At 53.5% G+C, this 21,508-nt stretch overlaps 1 protein-coding gene across 4 annotated transcripts in view; it reads left to right on the forward strand.

Moving 5' to 3' along the window:
• Positions 1 to 21,508, forward strand: part of LOC105472577 (phosphodiesterase 9A) — a 118,344-nt gene that overhangs the window by 82,795 nt on the left and 14,041 nt on the right. For 3 of the 4 annotated variants that reach the window (XM_011725950.2, XM_011725951.2, XM_024790024.2), the window contains 5 exons: positions 3,229 to 3,313; positions 10,557 to 10,638; positions 13,422 to 13,496; positions 18,568 to 18,654; positions 21,299 to 21,403. In XM_011725950.2, the coding sequence (XP_011724252.1) occupies positions 3,229 to 3,313; positions 10,557 to 10,638; positions 13,422 to 13,496; positions 18,568 to 18,654; positions 21,299 to 21,403 (434 nt within the window). The remainder of the gene's footprint in view (positions 1 to 3,228; positions 3,314 to 10,556; positions 10,639 to 13,421; positions 13,497 to 18,567; positions 18,655 to 21,298; positions 21,404 to 21,508) is intronic. The other variant, XM_071095760.1, reaches the window with a different exon arrangement.

A 21,508-nucleotide genomic window follows, 5' to 3' on the forward strand; every position in this document is an offset into this window, starting at 1 on the left:
TTTTGTTCTATTTTGAGACAGAGTCTCGCTCTGTTGCCCCGGCTGGAGTGCAGAGGTGTGATCTCGGCTCCACCTCCCGGGTTCAAGTGATTCTCCTGCCTCAGCCCCCAGAGTAGCTGGGATTACAGGCAGCCTGTGACCACGCCTGGCTAATTTTTGTATTTTCAGTAGAGACGGGGTTTCCGGATAGATAGATAGACAAATGGATAGATAGATAGATCGATAATAGATAAATGAATGGATGGATGGATACATAGTGAGTACGTAGGTAGATAGGTAGTAGAAAGAGAGAGAGAGAGAAACAGGATGAATATTTAGAAGGCCTGGGAGTGGGCAGAAGGCCTGGAAGGACACACATTAATACAAATAATATTAACTGAGTTGTTTTCTGGGCCCGTAGGATCCTAGATAAATTTTAAAATATTCTTCTTTGAAGTGCTATTTCCTATACTTCCTACAGTGATCGTAGGATTTTTTATATTCAGGAAAATGACATTTAAGACATAGTCAATGGACCATGGACCTTGGACAGAGGGCGCAGCTGCCCTGTTTGCAGTCTACACCGCATGCTCAACCCTTCCCCAGACCTACTCACTTTCGGAATGTGCTGCCTTCCGCGTGTGAACCACACTGAGCGCCTTCCTGCCACTGATGTTGAATTGTCCGTTTGCTCACGTCAGTGTCCAACCCACAGGGCACGGGTGGGATCCTGCAGTCTAGACAAAACCAAGGAGCACCCGTGGAGGCCACGCTGGGCTTCCCAATCCACATGCCGACCCGAAATGTGTTCTTGGCGCCTTTTCTCAGAAGACAGCCTGTGGCGTTCTTCAGCTTCCTGGAGGGGCCCACGATGCTGGAGAAAACGGAGACCCGGCTCCGAAGGAGAAGGTGGACTCTTAGTGGTTGGACAAAAGACCTTAGTCCGGACCTCAGGTACCTTGTGTTTCCCCAGCGGCCGCTCATCTGGACTTGACCATCAGGACAGCGACCACACTGGCTCCTGCCACATGCACTTCCAGATCCCTGTCCTCTAGCCGTTGAGTAGAAGAGGGGCGGAGAAGGTTTCTGTGGCACAGAAGCACATCAGCAGGACCAGATCCTCCAGATTCCTCATCCTTCTGGCAGAGAGAAGCAGTGTCCCGGGAAGCCATACCCCTACTTGACCCCTGACCCCGGAAATGCCTCGAACCCCCCCAGGAGGCCGATTCCAGCCAGGCTGCCCGGGGCCCCTGCACTGGGAGAATTCATTTCCGGAGCTGCACGACTTCCGGTGGGAAGGAGTCGTTAGAAACTAGCCAAAGGCTCCTAGTTGCTTGGTTTTTCCTTTAGAAAACATTCGCTTTTTATTTTTAGCAGTTATTCAGAGCCAAACTTCATGAAAAAGGGAATAGAGTGGCATCATGGGAGTATCCTTCTGCATAAAAATTAAGGTGTGATTACAAAGTAACAAAGCTAATCTTTTTTATTGCTTATGAACCAACTCTAATTGAAAAGCCGTGCGAAGCTGCTTGCTTCATGGCAGCGTTTCTGGGGTAAACGTGCAGTCAGCCAAGGGTGAATATCTTGAATTTTAACACTCGCTGGGAGGCATAAGCTCCAGTTTGTTTTTGGTTGAAAAATAGTATCCTAACTGTTGAGGCACACCTTTGCAGTAGGACTCTGTAACAGCCCACGGGGTTCACCCTGCCCGCTGCCTAAACAGCTGATTTATCCAGACAGGGGAACTGCAATGGAGAAAGAGTCATTCACTCAGAGCCGGCTGTGCAGGAGACCAGAGTTTTATCATTCCTCAAATCAGTCTCCCCGAGCACTGGGGGCAGAGTTTTTAAGGATAACTTGGTGGGTTGGGGGAAGCCAGTGAGCCAGGAATGCTGATTGATTGGTCAGGGATGAAATCATAGGGAGTTGAAGCTGTCTTTTTTTTTTTTTTTTTTTTTTGAGACGGAGTCTCGCTCTGTCACCCAGGCTGGAGGGCGGTGGCGCGATCTCACGCACTGCAACCTCCGCCTCCCGGGTTCAAGCGATTCTCCTACCTCAGCCTCTGGAGTAGCTGGGATTACAGGCACTGGTGCACCACGCCCAGCTAATTTTTGGATTTTTAGTAGAGACAGGGTGTCTCTATATTGGCCAGGCTTGTCTCAAACTCCTGACCTCATGATCTGCCCACCTCAGCCTCCCAAAGTGCTGGGATTACAGGTGTGAGCCTGGGCGGAAGCTGGGCAGAAGCTCTCTGGCACTGAGTCAGTTCCTGAGTGGGGCCACAAGACCTGACGAGCCAGTTTATCAATCTGAGTGGTGCCAGCTGATCCATCAACTGCAGGGTCTGCAAAATATCTCAAGCGCTGATCCTAGGAGCAATTTAGGGAGGGTCAGAATCTTGTAGCCTCCAGCTGCGTGACTCTTAAACCGTAATTTCTAATCCTATGGCTAATGTTAGTCTCGTCCCCAGGCAAGAAGAAGGTCTGCTTTGGGAAAGGGCTGTTATAGTCTGTGTCTAAACTATAAACTGCAAAGGAAGTTTCTCCCAAAGTTAGTTTGAGGAATGAACAAAGACAGCTTGGAGGTTAGGAGCAAGATGGAGTCGGTTAAGTTAGCTCTCTTTCACTGTCTCAGTCATCATTTGGCCAAGGCGGTTTCAACTCCAGGAATGTGATCAAGCCCAGGTTCTGCTGATCCTCAACTTTGCCTGTTCATTTCTCCTCTGTTTTAAATCAACAGTTTCTCCTGGTGATGCTGCGCTGGAAGATCGTTACAATGAAAAGCTTTTCCCATAATGAGATCTTAATCCTTGCTGAAAACGCTTTGCCGTTCGCTGCATTTTAATGCTCTGGCACCACATGTCCCCTCTTTTCTTTTTGGGATAAAAGATGCCTTTGTCCCATGTCCTCAGCTGGTGCTTAGGGGTATGGAGCAAAAAGTGGGCGCCAGAGTTGAGATTCCAGGAGTGGAAAGTGGGGAGGGGCTTCTGCCCTCTGGAAACTGCCCAGATGGAGGCGGTGGTGCAGCGGTGGCCACGGCACATGCCGGCGAGGTTGGAGTCAGTTGGGGCTGAGCTAAGTGGGGCAGTGCGGGCACACCCGGAGTATTGGCAGCCGGGGTAGGAGTGAGACCTCTGCACTGAGCTATTTTCCTCCCTGGGAGCCACAGGGAGCCCTTAGTTACCAGCCTTGAGAGATCCTCCGCATTCGTCTGTGGTAACCCCCTTGCTGTCTCTCTCTCTGTCACCAGTGGAAGGACTGAAAGTGGTGGAGATTGAGAAATGCAAGAGTGACATTAAGAAGATGAGGGAGGAGCTGGCGGCCAGAAGCAGCAGGTAGGGTCTGTGCTGGGGCCACGGGCGGCCGGGCCTGGTGAGGGCTCCCCATTCCAGTTAGGCTGGGCCTGTGGGCTTTGTTTCTCTAAAAGAAAGGCTGGTGCAGTTCGGTACAGTTCAGGCTTGGGAGAGTGCAGTCTGGAGGCAGCCACCCTGCTCGCCACCTGCTTGTCAGTGGCGTGACTTTCTTCTAACACAAGAGCACGTATGCGCCAGGTGTGGTGGCTCACGCCTGTAATCCCAACACTTTGGGAGGCCGAGGTGGGAGGATCACCTGAGGTCAGGAGTTCAATACCGGCTTGGCCAACATGATGAAACCCCATCTCTACTAAAAATACAAAAAGTAGCCAGGTATGGTGGCACATGCCTGTAACCCCAACTACTTGGGAAGCTGAGGCAGGAGAATCGCTTGAACCCAGGAGGTGGAGGTTGCAGTGAGCCGAGACCAGGCTGCTGCACTGCACCCTGGGCTCGACAGAGCAAGACTCTGTCTCAAAAAAAATAAAAAAAAGAGCACATACGGGAGATGGGGGCTGGGAAGACAACGTCACAGAAGAGGAGTCCTCCTGCAGATCCAAGCCTTAGGAGCAATGTATCCAGCTTGGAATAAGTTGATATCTACTTTTAAAGACAGAACAACAAGAAGAAAAAGGCATTAGGGGAGGAGCCTCCTGGTGCCCCCAGGGAGCCGGTTCCCTGCGCGATATTCCCACTGGGTTGCATTCCAGCGAGGGCTCCAGCACTGGGGACACAGAAGTCATTCTCCTGGGAACAGGCGTCCTTCACAGGCACTGCGGGAGGCCCAGTGAGCGGTGACTCGTGGGGAAAATGCCCCAGCTTCCACGATGCTGCCTCCAAAGTCAGTTTTATGGACAGCAGGACTTTACTGGAGCCAGGGTCAGGACACGTGTGGATGAATCACATCCAAACTGGGGATGGAAATGCACGTAGTAGCAAAGAGACGGCGGTGACAATGAGCAGAGCGCACCCATTGAGCGCTTACTGTGTGCAGGCGCTGTGCTGAGTGAGGGGCACACAGGACCCGCTCACACCTCCGGGCTTTACCTCCAGGCCCGCTGGTGCCAGCCCAGAGACCACAGGCATATGATGTGGCTCATGGTTCCCCAGAGTGCCACTGCCCGGCCTCAGCGGGATTTCATGGGGTCTGATGAACTGAGAAGCAGCCCTGTGCCATTGCACCGAATTGTCCCAGGGCCCCCTGCATGCTGACGATCATTCCCTGATTCTAAAACTGAGGGCAGTCTGCTTAGTGAGGGAGTGTGGCAGGTGGGAGGGTCTCAGAGGCACAAGGTGAGGGGAAAGCTGGCGGGCCTGGCCTGGTCCCCTCTAAGCCCCAGGGGCCTGGCCTCGGGGTGGGCACAGGGAGGAAGGCCGAGCGGAAGGAAGCACGCCTTGTCTGAGCCACATGAGAGCCTGTCCTACAGGGATGCCACGTGTCTGTCCCATGCACTCGTGGGCTCATTTGGAGTTAGGGATGTCTCAGCCCAGTTGACTTCGGGGAAGTCAGGGCCATAGTCTGTGACCGTGGAAAATTGTGAGTGAACAATCCATCTTCGTCGTTCCTGTGGTAGGAGGCTCTTTAAGGGATGAGAGACAGAGTCCCTCCTTTGTGAGCTGAGGAAGAGCTCCCAAGTTACACACGGGCGGCCCCACAGCCGGGGCCCCAAGGCTGGGACCGGGCTTGGCAGCCTCAAACATGCAGCACATTTACCTGTGCGCCCTTGGCCGTGGGCTCTACGTGGCTTAGTTCAGTGGCTGTCCCCTGTGCCCCGGGTGCCATGGCTGCTTTGGCAGAAGGCTGGTGCTGCCTGGCAGGGTTCCCCTCTGCCCAGAGCCAGGTGGGGATGGGCTGCCTCAAGCAGGGGCTGCGGGTGTCGCAGGACCAGCCTCTCCAGCCCCACCAGCAGCACGAGGGGAAGAGGGACGAAAACTGAGTTCTAGTCTTCAGCCGAAAACCAGACTCCCCGAACAGTGGCCTCTGGGCTCCATATGGGTTCGGGAACTCCACCGCCCCGAGGGGTGTGTCTGGAGCCAGGCCATGCCTCCCAGAGCTCCCCCAGCTCCTCACCCACAACTGTGTGTCCCTGAGCACTTTCTGGAGGTATTTGTAGAATGCAGCCTCTTATCCCTTAAACAACTGCATTTGCTGCCCTCCCACAGCCGCAGGAGTAAGTAGGGAGGCAGCCTCCAGCCTCACAGGTCTTGCCCCTGCTGTGCCTGACGGGCACCTGCTCTGTAGAAAGCAAGGCGAGTGCTCGGATCACACGCCGCTCCTGGCGTGGTTTCTGGTGTGCACTGGTCCTGCAGGTTAGGTTGCAGGGGGGAATTATTTTTATCGAAGTCGTAGTCATTTCCTGGGGCTGCGTAACGAATTATCATAAACTGGGCAGTTTAAAACAATAGAAATGTATTGCCACATAGTTCTGGAGGCCACAAGTCCAAAATCAAGGTGGCAGCAGGCCCTGCCACCTCTGACGGTCCCAGGGGAGGGTCCTTCCTGGTCTCCCTTGGCCTCCGGTGGCTGCCGGTGGCTCCTTGGCTTGGGGATCTCTGCCTGCTTCTTCACCTGGTGCTCCCATCTGTTCTCTCCAAATTCCCCCTTTTTGTAAGGACACCCATCCTATTGGAGTAGGGGTCACCCCCCTCCAGGATGACATCACCTTAACTACATCTGCAACAGCCATGACCCCAAATGAGGTCACCCTCACAGGCAGCAGGGTTAGGACTTCAACATACGACTTTTGGAGGGAGATGTACTTCAGCCCGTAACACCCCACGTGGGAGGATAACACCGATTTCAGAGCACACAGAGGAAGCCACCAGGAACTCCAGTGAGACATCAGCCCCCAGGTGCCCGTCAGGCACGCCGGGTTGCGGGGAGCACTTGGGCCCATCTGAGTAACAGAGGTGCATTCGCACTTCCCCCGGGAGTACATTTTTAGAACCCACAGCGCCATTAACCAAAGAGAAGGAGACTTCCTGGCGTCCCATCAGCTTCTGGAGGCGATGTTCTCAGCTGACAGCTCTGGCAGCCTCCCCTGTAGGTGAGAGACAGGTAAATGGGATTCTTGCATCCAAAACGGAACAGGGTAAAAATTCTCAAGCGTCGTCGACACACTGAGAAAAACACAAATTCAGCCTCCTGGGTTCTGGTCTAATCCCCAGCCGCATCACGTGCCCCAGGCCCTCGTCGCAGAGCCGGCAGCCCCCACACACAAAACCCCTTCCTGTTTCTCTATGTAGAAGGGAACTCAGAATAGAGACACTGAGCTGTGTGCGTTGTCTCTTTCGTCTTTGTCAACAGCAGAGGTACATCTTACTTATGAGAGCCTGCAGCAGTGTGGGGCCCCTGGGACCAGTCTTGTTAAGCTGGGACTTCCCTGGATGGCTGGGGAGAGGAGCTGCAAAAGGCAGGGGTGGGGGTGGGGGGGCCTTCCCGAGATGGCAGCCCAGCCGGAGGCCAGCGTTCTTGCCTCTGGGAAGAGAATAAAGACCCCAGACAGGGTGGAGGTAGCTCAGCGCCGTTCCACACAAATGGCCAGTGTGAGCCTGAAACGTGGAGCTACATTCAGCCCACACAGCACACCGCAGTGGGACCACGGAGCCAGGGGTCTGGATCCGCCAGAAGCTGCCCCTTGAGAATAGCAGTGGCATCAAGGTCCAGCACACAGCAGCCGGGAGCAGGCGGCTGTCCCCTGACTTTCCCGAGTTAGGTTTCTCCTGCTTTTCCCTCAAAGAGGACAGAGGTCCAACTGCCAGCTCACATTTAGGGCAGGGGCAGGTCTACCCCAGGGCCACGGCCACTCTGGCCCCCAGCACTGTGCCAGGCAGAGAGCAGAGCATGGAATGTGGGGTTCACCCAGAGCTGGGGAGCCTGCAGGAGCCTGGGGTAGCAACTGAGGGCTCAGCATTCATCCCAAAAAAATGGCCTTGCCCTCTGGCCTAAGCCCCGGGGAAGGGGGATGGAGACCCCACGAAATGAAAGCGAAAATAAGCTCCAAATAGGATGAAAAGAAAGAGCTCCGTGCCAGCTGCTCTGTTTGCTGAAGACGCTGGTTCCCATGGCAACGGGGTGCAGAGAGAGGGGCTGCCTGGCCAGGCAGGGTCAGCGGGCCCCAGCAGACCCTCCTCTGCTCCCAGCTCTGGGATCTGCAAGAAAACAGCAGGATTCCAGCAGTCAAACGGTCTTGCTTGGTGAAAATTTCCATAACCCTCCTGGGGAATGCAGGAGACTTACAGAGACAACACATGTGCGAGTGTTTACACAAAAGAGGTTAAAAGCAGCAAAGAAATCATCATCGTGCCATCAATTTTTTTAACTACACAGAAAACGTTCGTGACTGCTCAGAAATGTGTAAATGGAATTTCTCAGTTACTGGATGACAATGGAAATCATTTGATTGGTGCATTTTGTTGGTTGGTTTTGCTAATACTTTGCTGAATCTGTTAGCATTCCCCCTTTCACATCAAACTGTGGCAGCAACTCTGATGGGTTTTGCAAGCATGAAGCAGAGGGAAGGGCTACCAAATGGATCTCTGTTGGAGCGGTGGTTATCACGGGGAAGAGACGGCAGCATGCCGAGAAAATAACACTGAAGGCCCTTTTTCCAGAAAGGAAATAGATTGAGTATTCTAGTTTTGAAAATAGCACAGGCTCATTGGAAAACCTCCAAACTATACTGATGGGAGTTGAAGGGTGGGCACCGATCATGACAGCAGCCGGCAGTGTCCCCCCAGTTTAAACCTGGACACGAGGCCTTCCAGATGTTTTTTCTGTGTATAGATACCTTGTTTTGAAAAACAACAAAAACATGATGTTTTGTAGTCTTTTTTTTTTTACTAGTGACATTGTGAGCAATAACTAGATTAAATTTTAACCGGTGTACAACTCATAGATTTTCCTGGAAGGCCACAATCAAGCACTCTTTTTAAACCTCCCGAATGTGCTCTTTCTTCCCCGTAGCTTGGCATTTTTCGGCATTCGCTTTCAGTACATACTGTGCATAGCTTTCTTATTTTCCCTTCTCATGTAAAGTTCCCTCACTTGGCATGATATCCGTGATTATCCTCTCAATGGCATAATAGTCCATCACGTGGATGCACTGTGGTGGTTTAAACCACTTCCCATTTTGGGACATTCAGGTGGCTTCTAGTAGGTCTTGTGTTTTTGTTACAACAGATCACGCCACAATGAATATCTGTGTGCGTAGAGCTGTTTGTTCCTGTTTAATTCTTGGCTTAAGATAAATTCCCCAGGATAGATACGTGGGCTGAAAGGATACGGATTTCTAGATGGCTCTCACTATGCAGTATTAAATGGATCTCCCAGAAGATGGGGCTTTATTTACAAATCGCTGGAGCTTCTGCTGCATTCAGCTCCCTGAGTACCCCCCAGCCTGGTGAATGTCACACAAGCCAGGCGTGACCCCCACCCACCATCACCCAAGTACACAGGGAGCCTGTTCACTTCCAAGCAAATGCACAGCCACAGGGGGTCCCCAGATCCGCCCAGCCCCCTGGTGCATTCTGCTGCAGAGGCCCAAGAGCGGCCAGACCTCCCGGGGCAGCTGCTCCTCATTCAGCCTCTGGGGACCACCCTGAAGCCAGCACACTGCGCAACCAGGAGGCGGCTTTCCTCCGAAATACGCCTGGCTCCCTTTGCCCTGCTCCTATGCGGGATACCTCGATACCCAGTGCTAAACAAAACCAGAGTCAGACAGAAAACTCATCTGCTAACGTTACATGCAGCAGGGAGAGTTGGAAACATTCTAAAAGTCCATCACTGGGGATTGGATTGCTAACATGTGCTACGGCCACACCCTGGAGAAACTTGGAAAATGAAGCGAAGCTGTGTGGAGCAACTTGGGATGAGTTCATGATATGTTCGATGACAAAGCAGGTTGCAGCAGAGTGCATTTGGTGCAATTCCATCTTTGTTTAAAAGTACAAAGGGGCTGGGCGCAGTGACTCATGCCTGTCATCCCAACACTTTGGGAGGCCAAGGCAGGAGGATCACTTGAAGTCAGGAGTTCAAGACCAGCCTGGCCAACATGGTGAAACCCCATCTCTACTAAAAAGACAAAAATTAGTTGGGTGTGGCACCATGCACCTGTAATCCCAGCTACTCAGGAGGCTGAGGCACGAGAATCGCTTGAACTCGGGAGGCAGAGGTTGCAGTGAGCCAAGATTGCACTACTGCACTCCAGCCTGGGCGACAGAGTGAGACTCTGTCTCAAAAAAAAAAAAAAAAAAAAAAGTGCAAAGGGGTGGGGTGCAGTGACTCACGCCTGTCATCCCAACACTTTGGGAGGCTGAGGCAGAAGGATCGTTTGAACCCAGGAGTTCGAGACCAGCCTGGGTAACATAGCAAGACCCCATCTCTACAAAAAATAAAAATTAAAATATTGTTAAAAGGTATAAGCGGCCACCCATGTGTGTCCACACTTCAAAACATTCTGGAAAGATACACCAAACTATTAGAAGTGATTTCCAGAGTATGGGATTTAGGGAAATAAGTGGGTAAAGTGAGGACTTTGGTTTTTTTTTTTTTTTTTTTTTTACTTCTGTGTTGTTTAGATTTTTGAGAATAAGAATGTTTTCATTTTGAAAACATTAGAAAAAGGTTTTTTAGAAGCTTATCTAAGACAGAAGATAGCCCTCAACATCTGACTTCTTTTTTTTTTTTTTTTTTTTGAGACGGAGTTTTGCTCTTGTTGCCCAAACTGGCCAGGCTGGCGTGCACTGGCGCAATCTCTGCTCACTGCAACCTCCACCTCCTGGGTTCAGGCGATTCTCCTGCCTCAGCCTCCCGAGTAGCGGGATTACAGGTGCACACCACCACGCCCAGCTAATTTTTGTGTGTTTTTTTTTAATATAGAGACGGGGTTTCACCATGTTGGCCAGGATGGTCTCGATCTCTTGACCTCGTGATCCTCCCGCCTCGGTCTCCCAAAGTGCTGGGATTACAGGCGTGAGCCACTGCGCCCGGCCCCGACATCTGACTTTCTATGTGTTTTCCAAGAGCCCAATGTGAGGTCAGAGGTCAGGCAGGTCCTTGGGGATTTTGCTTCGAATGAGTTGCTGCCGCCCTGACTCCTCTCCCATAGCAAATAAGACCACACGGGGCTTGGGGATTTCGGTCTGTCCCTTGCTTTTGCTCTGCCGAGGGCTTCACCAGACTGAAACAGCAGGACCACAGCTCATCTCTGCTTCTTCTCTCTAGGACCAGCTGCCCCTGTAAGTACAGTTTTTTGGATAACCACAAGAAGTTGACTCCTCGACGCGATGTTCCCACTTACCCCAAGGTAAGACGAGATTCCGGCCCAGAAGAGGCTGTGGCTGTGTCCCCAGCCCCACACCCAGCCCTGTGGCCCTGCAGCCAGACCCTGCTGTGTGCTCATTCTCATCAACAGCCGCTCCCAGCCCTGGACGCTGCGGGTTACTCTAAGGCAAAGTATTTTTCCTCTTTGACATTTGTTTAGCAAAAGTGATCCCAGACCATACCTTCCCCTGCAAGGAGATAATAGCTCTGTGCTACCGTCTGCCCTGAGGCTGACCTCGGTAAATGGTTTTCACAGTCAAACGTTACTTTAAAGAACTTTAATGTGTAACTACATTTTAAAAATCCACTACATTGGCCCTCCTCTCTGAGCAATTCTTAGTTGTCCTGGCAGTTTTGCTCTTTTGCACAAAAGTGTTCTTAGTTCTAAGAGAAGCTGTAACCTTGGTGAAGTAGCAATGACGTTTTTGAAATAATGACAAAAGGAGGGTCTCAAGACGCTGCTGGTCAACCGCTCAAAGCCTTCAGCTGGGAAGCAGGCAAAATCCCGGCCCACCTCATTTTTTGTTTATTTTTTATTTATTTATTTTTTTTGAGAAGGAGTTTCACTGTTGTCGCCCAGGCTGGAGTGCAGTGGCACAATCTCAGCTCACTGCAAAATCAGCCTCCTGAGTTCAAGCAGTTCTCCTGCCTCAGCCTCCCAAGTAGCTGGGATTACGGGCGCCCGTCACCACACCCAGTTAATTTTTTTGTATTTTTTTTTTAGTAGAGACAGGGTTTCACCATGTTGGCCAGGCTGGGCTTGAACTCGTGACCTGAGGTGATCCACCCACCTCGGCCTCCCAAAGTGCTGAGCCACTGCACCCGGCCCGGCCCACCTGATTTGTAATGTGCTGTTGTGCTAAGATTCAGCGGGCACAGGTTCCGCAGACAGCAGAGGCCTGGGCTGCTCACTGGTGGGTTCTGCTGCTGCCTGCGGTTCAGGCAACGGCAGAGGCTTCCACAGCCTCCATGTGGGCCACTGGAGTCCATTAGTCAGTGGTTCTATCCATGCAGGTCCAAACGGTGCCCTGGATATTGTCAGGTTCGGGGGGATTTTTTGGGTTTTTGGTTTTGTTTTTTTGAGACTGAGTCTCACTCTGTCACCCAGGCTGGAGTGCAATGGCACGATCTCAGCTCACCGCAACCTCTGCCTCTCGGGTTCAAGCGATTCTCCTGCCTCAGGCTCCTGAGTAGCTGGGATTACAGGCACCCACCACCGTGCCCGGCTAATTATTGTACTTTTAGTAGAGACAGGGTTTCACCACGTTGGCCAGGTTGGTCTTGAACTCCTGACCTCAGGTGATCCACCCACCCCGGCCTCCCAAAGTGCTGGGATTACAGGCGTGAGCCACTGTGCCCAGCCTTATCTGAGGTTTTTGAATGGAGACGAGTGCCTTTTTCCATTGGAAAATATGCCCCACGCTTCTCAGGATCCTGTCCCAGGGAGCCGTGAAGCACAGCCTAGATCCAAAGTAAAAGGTGGCAGCACTCCAGATCCATCCCCTTATAAAAAACCAAAAGCAAATATCCAGTAAGAGCTGGGAGAAGACAGTGTGTAATACCAAAGCGTGTTCTTGTCTTCTGTATAAAACCACAGCCTTCTGTCCTTGCGACAGCTTAACCTAAAGCCTGATGTCCTCAGAAGCAACCCCGGGCACCGCCCCGTCAGCAGGCCTGCTCTTCTAGCTCTCAGCAGAAACCAGGGATGGGTTCCCGATGGGAGCATCTCAGAGTAACTTCTTAGCTGGCGTTTGAATTTATGCCAAGTGAATTTTACCCCCACACTTCACTTTATTGCCCTTTTTAATTATTTTTGAGATGGAGTCTCGCTCTGTTGCCCAGGCTGGAGTGCAGTAGCACCATCTCGGCTCACTGCAACCTCCGCCTCCCGGGTTCAAGCAATTCTCCCGCCTCAGCCTCCCAAGTAGCTGGGATTACAGGCACCCGCCATCATGCCTGGCTAATTTTTGTATTTTTGTAGAGACAGGACAGGATTCCCCCATGTTAGCCAGGTTGGTCTTGAACTCCCGACCTCAGGTGATTGGCCCACCTAGGCTTCCCAAAGCACTGGGATTACAAGCATGAGCCACCATGCCCAGCTATTGTCTGTTCTATCGTCAGGCTTGTTGAGGTCTGATTTACATGCAGTAAAGTTCTTTAGGTTTGGAGTACAGTGAATTTTGACAAACTTGTTTAGTCCTGTGACCTCCACCACAAGCGAGATATGGAACATTTCTGTCACCCCAAAACCTCCCCCCGCCCCTCTCGCCCTGCCTCTGGCATCCACTGATGGGATTTCCAGCCATAGTGTTGGCCCTTTCCAAAAGGATGTGGCCTGTGAGTCTGACGCAGGTGCCTTAGAAAGAGAACGGGAGAAGCCAGGTGCGATGGCTCACGCCTGTAATCCCAACACTTTGGGAGGCCGAGGCTGGTGGATCACCTGAGGTCAGGAGTTCGAGACCAGCCTGGCCAGTATCGTGAAAACCCTGTCTCTACTAAAATTACAAAAATTAGCTGGGCGTGGTGGCAGGTGCCTGTAATCCCAGCTGCTTGGGAGGCTGAGGCATGAGAATCACTTGAACCTGGGAGGCAGAGGTTGCCGTGAGCCGATATTACTCCACTGCACTCCAACCTGGGCAACACAGCGAGACTCCATCTCAAAAAAAAAGAAAGAAAGAGAACGGGAGAATAAGAAACATCCCAGCATGCACATTGCCGTCACAGTCCCCCAGCACCTGGTTAACACAGAACTCCTGTCCTTTCTAGTACCTGCTCTCTCCAGAGACCGTCGAGGCCCTGCGGAAGCCGACCTTTGATGTCTGGCTTTGGGAGCCCAACGAGGTAAGTGCGGGGCTTGCGGGCACCACGTCCCGTGGGGAGGCAGCTCAGGATCGTGGACCCCAGTGGGACCACCCCCGTCGTTCTTCCTCTTTCATGTTTTCTCCTCTTTTTAAAGACTGGGAAAAAAAAAAAAAAAAAAAAAAAACCCTTGTTTTGCTGGGTTTTAGTTGAAACTAATGCTTGATAGCAGGGCCCAGGAGACCTCACAGCAAGGGGATTCTGTGCGTGTGGAGACAGCTGTCAGGGGCAGGGACCCTCCACCCAGGGCTCCTGACGGCGCCGGGCTCCCGGGGTCATCTGCTCACCCGGCAGACCCTCATGCGCGCGGGTGGCAGCCCAGTGCTGCAGAACGCCCATGCCAGGAGCAGATCTCTCCTCAAGGAAGGCGCCGCGGTCAGAGTGCTCTGCTCTGAGAGCAGTGTCTGCAAAGGCAAGGCACAGGCAGCCGGCTGTCCCGGATAAGTGGACATGTGGGATTCCGGGCACTGTGTCACCTTCTGCAGCAAGGCTTGAGGCCAGGAATTCCAGACCAGCCTGAGTGATATGGTTTGGCTGTGTCCCCACCCAAATGTCACCTGAATTGTCATAGTCCCCACGTGTCAAGGGCACGGCCAGGTGGAGGTCTCGAATCGTGGGGGCAGTTTTCCCCGTACTGTTCTCGTGATAGTAAGTCTCACGAGATCTGATGGTTTTATAAATGGGGGTTCCCCTGCACACGCTGTCTCGCCTGCCCCCATGTAAGTGACTTTCTCCTTCTTTGCCATTCGCCATAATCATGAGGCCTCCCCAGCCATGTGGAACTGTGAGTCCCTTAAGATTCTTTTTCTTTATAAGTTTCCCAGTCTCAGGTATGTCTTTATTGGCAGCGTGAGAACAGACTAATACGCTGGGCCACATCGCAAGACCTCGTCGCTACAAAAAAAAAAGTGTTAAAATTCCTATTTGCTGAAAAATACAAGAATGGGGAATATTTGGTTTCATCTCATTGGCTAATAGACCCCCATCTTTTCACACCCCAAAAAATGAAAAAGTTCCCTCATTGCAGACCTCGGACCCAGCTGTTTTCTTTTTTTTTTTTTTTTTTTGAGATGGAGTCTGGCTCTGTCGCCCGGGCTGGAGTGCAGTAGCCGGATCTCAGCTCACTACAAGCTCCGCCCCCCGGGTTCACGCCATTCTCCTGCCTCAGCCTCCCGAGTAGCCGGGACTACAGGAGCCCGCCACCTCGCCCGGCTAGTTTTTTGTATTTTTTAGTAGAGACGGGGTTTCACCGTGTTCGCCAGGATGGTCTCGATCTCCTGACCTAGTGATCCGCCCGTCTCGGCCTCCCAAAGTGCTGGGATTACAGGCTTGAGCCACCGCGCCCGGCCGGACCCAGCTGTTTTCAACCCACCAAAATCTAAGGACATTTTCCTGCTTGTCAGCAACACAGAGAATGCGCAGGCTCCTCAGCAAGCTCACCTGCGCTCTTTGACACCCTCGGCCGCAGCGATCTCTTCGCAAAGGGCAGAAAGTGGGATCTTGCCTCTTGGCATCCCTGAGGCCGGGTTGCTGACACCTGGGGCACTGCCCTCTCCTAAGTGAACCTCTTTTACGCCCATGGTCTCCCAGCAGGAGAAAAACTGCGGCACCAGCCAGAAAACCAAAGCTGCAGCCTCCACTCCCCACCCCAGTTCACCTGAGAAGAGCAGCAGGCAGCCAGTCCCAGGGGCTGCGCTGCTGCAAACCTGCTCAAAACCTCCGGCCACCATGTGGCAACTTGCTTCCCAGCCCTGAGACTGCAGGACCAGGGCATGGAGACGACAGAAGAGCCTTTAAATGTGCAGCATGACTGTCTAGGTCAACGCACAAAAAGCAAGGGCTCCAGGTGTGAGAGACACAAGGAGTAAGAGGGGAAGCTCGGAAGAGACGTGTTGGAGCTGCTGCAGGCCAGGGTCCCTGCATAGCCGCTGAGATTGGGCAGAGCAAGTCCACAGCAAGCAGACACAGCAGACAGTTAGAGCACGCTGTCTCGTGCTCCCAGCCTGTGGGTAAGCGCCGCGCCTCAGCATCATGCAGAAAAATCACCATCCCCAAAGCCATTTTGACCTCAGCCTGCTGGGAGGAAGAGCCAAGCCAGGGGCCACTGATGGCAAAGTGCCTGCATGGAAACCGGCACTTGCTGTCTTTTCCGTCACTTCTACAAGGGAACCCTTTGAGTGTGGGCCATTGTGACTGGGGAGGTGGGGCTTGCCCCATGAAGCTGAGGGATCCGTGTCTCCATAATAGAAAGGCCACCTCTCTGTCCTCTGACTGCAGAGTGGACTCACAGCCACTCTCGGGGCTGGCAGGTGGGCAAGGTAGACGGCTCCCGGCGGCTGGACTCAGCCTCTGTGTGGCATCTCCCACGGCCCGTGGCTTCTGCCCAGCAGATCTCAAGGGCACCCCAGGAGACTGATGAGGGTTCCAGTCCTTCCAGGAAGTATCTAGCTGCCCGCGTGTGAGAATGCAGAGATGCCCAAGACAGGAGCCTTGGCCTCTGGCAGATCTGGGGATACCAGGAATTTTGGAGTGTGAGCGGCAAAGAGGGACAACTAAAGGAACACACATGAAAACAGCCCACTCGGCTGCATCTGGCCGCCCACGAGGCAGCTGGCACTCGGAGAACGTCAGGGCTCCTGAGTGATCGCCTCTCTTCCTTCCAGCAGGGGCCACCCTGCCTTTCTCCGAGTGGCTCGACCCAGTGTCCTGCTCATCACAAACCAGGCGGAGGACATGACTTCAGGCTGCTGTGTCCTCCCATCTGTTCGGGCCTCTGAGGGCCCAGGGCTGTGGTCTGTGAGCAAGGCCTGCCTCTATCAAGTGCAGAGCTGGAAGGCTGCAGGAGCCTCCCCGTCATCTCATGAGTCCCCCACTCACGACCATGCAGCCCACTCGGACCAGGACCCGCCGCAGCATGCGGGAGCTGCCGGCTCACTTGTGCCCGCCTGGGACTGAGGACTGACTGCACGTGCAGCCACAGATGCCCCCAGCCCTCCTGCCCCACAGCCTCCACAAAGGCCACGTAAGTGGCACCAGGTGGCTCTGTCTGCCCGTCAGCATCCCCTCTTGACGCTGATTTCACAGCAGACGCATCTGCCTTTCAGGACTGCCTTGAGCAACATCTGGGCTGGTCAGGTGGAGAGTGAGGAGTCTCCAGGTTGCAGCTCCTATGGTCGTAAGGGCTGGCGTCCAGGAGGGTAGGGGGCCAGCAGCTCTGGGCAGTGAGGCCCCTGGCTGGATGATCCAGATGGCAGCTGACCAGTGGCCTGGGAGCCAGCCCTCCTGTCCTCACGTGGGGCCCCAGACTCCTGCCATTCTGAAGGGGGCCCTGTCTCCAAAAGTCGGTGCCATGCCCTGCACATTATCCAACCTACATCTGTACTGTCCCCCCAAGGAAAACGAGTGTGTGGTTCACGTGCTTTAAGGACGTTTCCCAGGTGACATTCCAAGCTCCCATCTGTGGCTGCATGTGGGGGAGTTTCCAGTTTTCCAGATGGATTTCCTGCGATGCCAGAGAACCCTCCGCCTCCTTCAGAGCCATCTCATCAATGCAGTGATCGCGAGCTTCGATTTACAAAAACTCGCCTCCCTTGCAGCATTTCCAGGTCTCACACACGGCGTAACAAGTAAAAATGGATTTTTGGGCAGCACGCCCTGTCCTAGTTTGCTGAGGCTGCCATAACAAAGTACCAGAGACTGGAGTGGCGTCAGCAGCAGAAGTCAAGTCCTCAGTTCTGGAGCCGGAAGTCCGGGATCAAGGTGCTGCCAGGTTCGATTTCTCCGGAAGCCTCAGTCCCTGGCGTGCAGACGGCCGCCTTCTTGCTGGGTCCTCATGTGGCCTGTTCTCTTCACACACGCATGCTCTTCCTCCTCTTATGAAAACACCAGTCCCGTGGGACCAAGGCCTCACCCTGACTGGATAGAACCTTCATTACCTCCGTAAAGGCCCTGTCTCCGAATAGCTCACTGGGGCTGGGGCTTTACCACATTGACCTGGGGGAGGGTGCAATTCAGTTCGTCACATGCCCTTTTGGGAAGAGAAGGTCAGGCAACGAGCAGACACAGGCAGGAAGCCATGCCGGGCTCCAGCAGGGATGGCCCAGTGCCCTGCACAAGCAGCAGGCAGCTGGGCTGGAGGTGGGCACAAGTGGGGGGCCCCGGGTGGAGGACGCCTGGAGGTGTGTCTAAACTGCCCCTTTGCTGTGTGCATCTTCCTTCTCACTGGGCTCCCCACCCAAGACCTGCTTTTTCCAGAAAGCAAAGCCCACTTTGGTCAAAGTCTTGTTTTCAAAAATCACTTCATGTTTTCCTCCCTAAATTAGCTCCAGAGCACTGAGCTGTATTGAAACAGATCACCACAGTGACAATAAATCCTCTTTGGGACTGAAAACAAAATCTATTTCAACTTGAACAGGGATATTGATAGAAGACAGGGCTCCATGAAAAAGGGTTAGGAGCGGCTTGCCAGGGCAGGGACTCCATCTGAGCACGGCAGTTAAGACGTTAAAGCATCTCCGGTCCCAGCAGGGCCCCAGATGAGCACAGTTCAGCGTTTCTGGATGTAAATCGTCAAAGCTTGTTCGATCCCCAACCTCGGGCAAGGAAAGGATCTTTCTCTCTATGACACCACCCGTGCTCAGGTGTGCATCGGATGGAACTGTGTCCTAGAACCTCAGCTATGATATTGATCCACTGAGACTGTTTTCTATGCACAGAAATCAATAAATTCCTTTTTGGTGCAGTGTTTTCTGAACGGGTGCACTCTCTCACCCAGTCGCCGTCCTTTCTTTCTTACAATTCTCCTTGACTTCGGAACCGGCCCTCCACCCACCAGGAGACCCCCAGTATGCTCTCAAACCCCCACCCATCTGGGTGGCCTGGAAAGGCTGGTCCAAAGACCTCTCCTCCCTCTCCGGGGACTTTCTGGGAGGGGAGAACCCACCTCCTGCCAACGGCCCTGCTGGCACTCCGAGGACGGCAGAGGGAGGGAAGCCAGGGGCTGGGGAGCCAGCCACACGACTGCTCGGTGCCCATCCTTCTCCTGTGCCCACAGATGCTGAGCTGCCTGGAGCACATGTACCACGACCTGGGGCTGGTCAGGGACTTCAGCATCAACCCCGTCACCCTCAGGAGGTGGCTGGTGAGTGCCAAACCCGCCTTCGGTTCTTCCTGGGCACGTGGTTTCATCCAGTTCCACAGGAATGGAGGGAATGGATCTGCCTGATGGCACTGCACTCCCCTGAGCAGAGACAACATTCCCCGGGCGCTGCATGAAGACGCTCAGCCCGTCTCTGCTCTGCCTTCCACCAAAACCTTTACGCCAAAGCTCCTGCTCTGATGAGCGAGGAAAGAGTGAGACTCTGCCATCACCAAGCGAAGCAGCATGTCCTCACGCAGCGGTGTGTGGGAGCGTGTGTGTGTGAGTATGAGGGTGTGTATGTGAGTGTGGGAGTGTGTGTGTGTGTGTATGGGAGTCTGGATGTGAGTGTGGGAGCGTGTGTGTGTGTGGGGTGTGGATGTGAGCATGTTGGGGGCGTCTGTGTGAGTTTAGGGGTGGGTATGTGAATGTGGGGTGGGAGTGTGTGGGGTGGGAGTGGGAGTATGGATGTGTGTATCTGAATGTGGGGTGTGTCTGTGTGTACATGTGTGTATCTGTGGATATGGGGGTGTGTATGAGGGTGGGTGTGTGCATGTGTGGGTGTGGATGTGGCATGTGTGTATGAGAGTGTGAATGTAGGTGTGCATGTATCTGTGTCGATGTAGGGTGTGTGGATGTGGGGTGTGTGGATGTGTGCGTGTGTATCTGTGTGTGGATGTGGGGTGTGTAGATGTGTGCATGTGTATCTGTGTGGATGTGGGGCGTGTGGATGTGTGCGTGTGTGTGTGTGGACATGTGCGTGTGTATCTGTGTGTGGATGTGGCATGTGTGGATGTGGGGTGTGTGGATGTGGGGTGTGTGGATGTGTGCGTGTGTATCTGTGTGGATGTGGAGTGTGTGTATGCATGTGTGTGAGGATGGGTGTGTGCATGTTTGTATCTGTGGATGTGGGATGTGTGGATGTGGGGGGGGTGGATGTGGGGTGTGTGTGCATGTGTATGTGTGTGTGTGGATGTGGGCTGTGAGTGTACGTGGAGTGTGTGTAGAGAGTGGGTGTGTGTGCACGTGGATATGTGTGTGTGGATGTGAGTGTGTGTGGAGTGTGTGTAGAGGGTGGGTGTGTGCATGTGTATGTGTGTGTGTGGATGTGGGCTGTGAGTGTGCGTGGAGTGTGTGTAGAGAGTGGGTGTGTGCATGTGGATGTGGGCTGGGTGGATGTGGGGTGTGTGTGCATGTGGATGTGTGTGTGTGGATGTGGGCTGTGAGTGTGCATGGAGTGTGTGTAGAGAGTAGGTGTGTGTGCATGTGGATGTGTGTGTGTGGATGTGTGAGTGTGCGTGGAGTGTGTGTAGAGAGTAGGTGTGTGTGCACGTGGATGTGTGTGTGTGGATGTGAGTGTGAGTGTGTGTGGAGTGTGTGTAGAGGGTGGGTGTGTGCATCTGTATGTGTGTGTGTGGATGTGAGTGTGAGTGTGTGTGGAGTGTGTGTAGAGGGTGGGTGTGTGCATCTGTATGTGTGTGTGTGGATGTGAGTGTGAGTGTGTGTGGAGTGTGTGTAGAGGGTGGGTGTGTGCATGTGTATGTGTGTGTGTGGATGTGGGCTGTGAGTGTGCGTGGAGTGTGTGTAGAGAGTGGGTGTGTGCATGTGGATGTGGGCTGTGTGGATGTGGGGGGGGTGGATGTGGGGTGTGTGTGCATGTGGATGTGTGTGTGTGGATGTGGGCTGTGAGTGTGCATGGAGTGTGTGTAGAGAGTAGGTGTGTGTGCATGTGGATGTGTGTGTGTGGATGTGTGAGTGTGCGTGGAGTGTGTGTAGAGAGTAGGTGTGTGTGCACGTGGATGTGTGTGTGTGGATGTGAGTGTGAGTGTGTGTGGAGTGTGTGTAGAGAGTGGGTGTGTGCATGTGGATGTGAGTGTGAGTGTGTGTGGAGTGTGTGTCGAGAGTGGGTGTGTGCATATGGATGTGTGTGGATGTGGGCTGTGAGTGTGCGTGGAGTGTGTGTAGAGAGTGGGTATGTGCATGTGGATGTGTGTGTGTGGATGTGGGCTGTGAGTGTGCGTGGAGTGTGTGTAGAGAGTGGGTGTGTGCATGTGGATGTGTGTGTGTGGATGTGGGCTGTGAGTGTGCGTGGAGTGTGTGTAGAGAGTGGGTGTGTGCATGTGGATGTGTGTGTGTGGATGTGGGCTGTGAGTGTGCGTGGAGTGTGTAGAGAGTGGGTGTGTGCATGTGGACGTCTGCATGTGTGCGTGTGTTTAGCAGCAGGTATTTTTAATGAAATATTGCTCAGAACCAAATATTAAAAGCCTATTAAAGGTTTCATGGTGATTGGGGACCCAGAGCCCCCTTTTGGAGTCTCCCCTCCCTCATCCCCGAACTTTGTGCCCCACTGTGGCTCCTCAGACACCTCCGGGGACACCCCAGTCCTTGACTGCAAGGTGAAAACCCCTGCTAGGAGCTCTGTCCCCACACCTGCCCCGGGTGCTGTGGTGCGGCCCGCTGGACATTCTCAGGGTCCCTGTGTCACCTCATTGGTGCCTGTGGTAAACATGGGAACACTGTTGACCTCTGGTTGGGATGAGGGTTTGGCAGAGAACGTTCAAACCAGCACACAGCCTTCTGGGTGACTCTGGGAGGAGAGGCTGGCGGGCCCAGGCACAGGGTGACCCAGACCCCCTGCCTCCCACAGCTCTGCGTCCACGACAACTACAGAAACAACCCCTTCCACAACTTCCGGCACTGCTTCTGCGTGGCCCAGATGATGTACAGCATGGTCTGGCTCTGTGGCCTCCAGGTGGGTCCTGCCCGCCGCACACCCAGACCTCCACCCTCGGGGGTCAGATGAAGCCCCTTCCAGGCAGTGGCAGCCCCATCCCACCAAGAGAGCCACAGGTGTGGT

The sequence above is a fragment of the Macaca nemestrina genome, chromosome 4, assembly GCF_043159975.1.
Source record: "Macaca nemestrina isolate mMacNem1 chromosome 4, mMacNem.hap1, whole genome shotgun sequence".
NCBI classification, from domain to species: domain Eukaryota; kingdom Metazoa; phylum Chordata; class Mammalia; order Primates; family Cercopithecidae; genus Macaca; species Macaca nemestrina.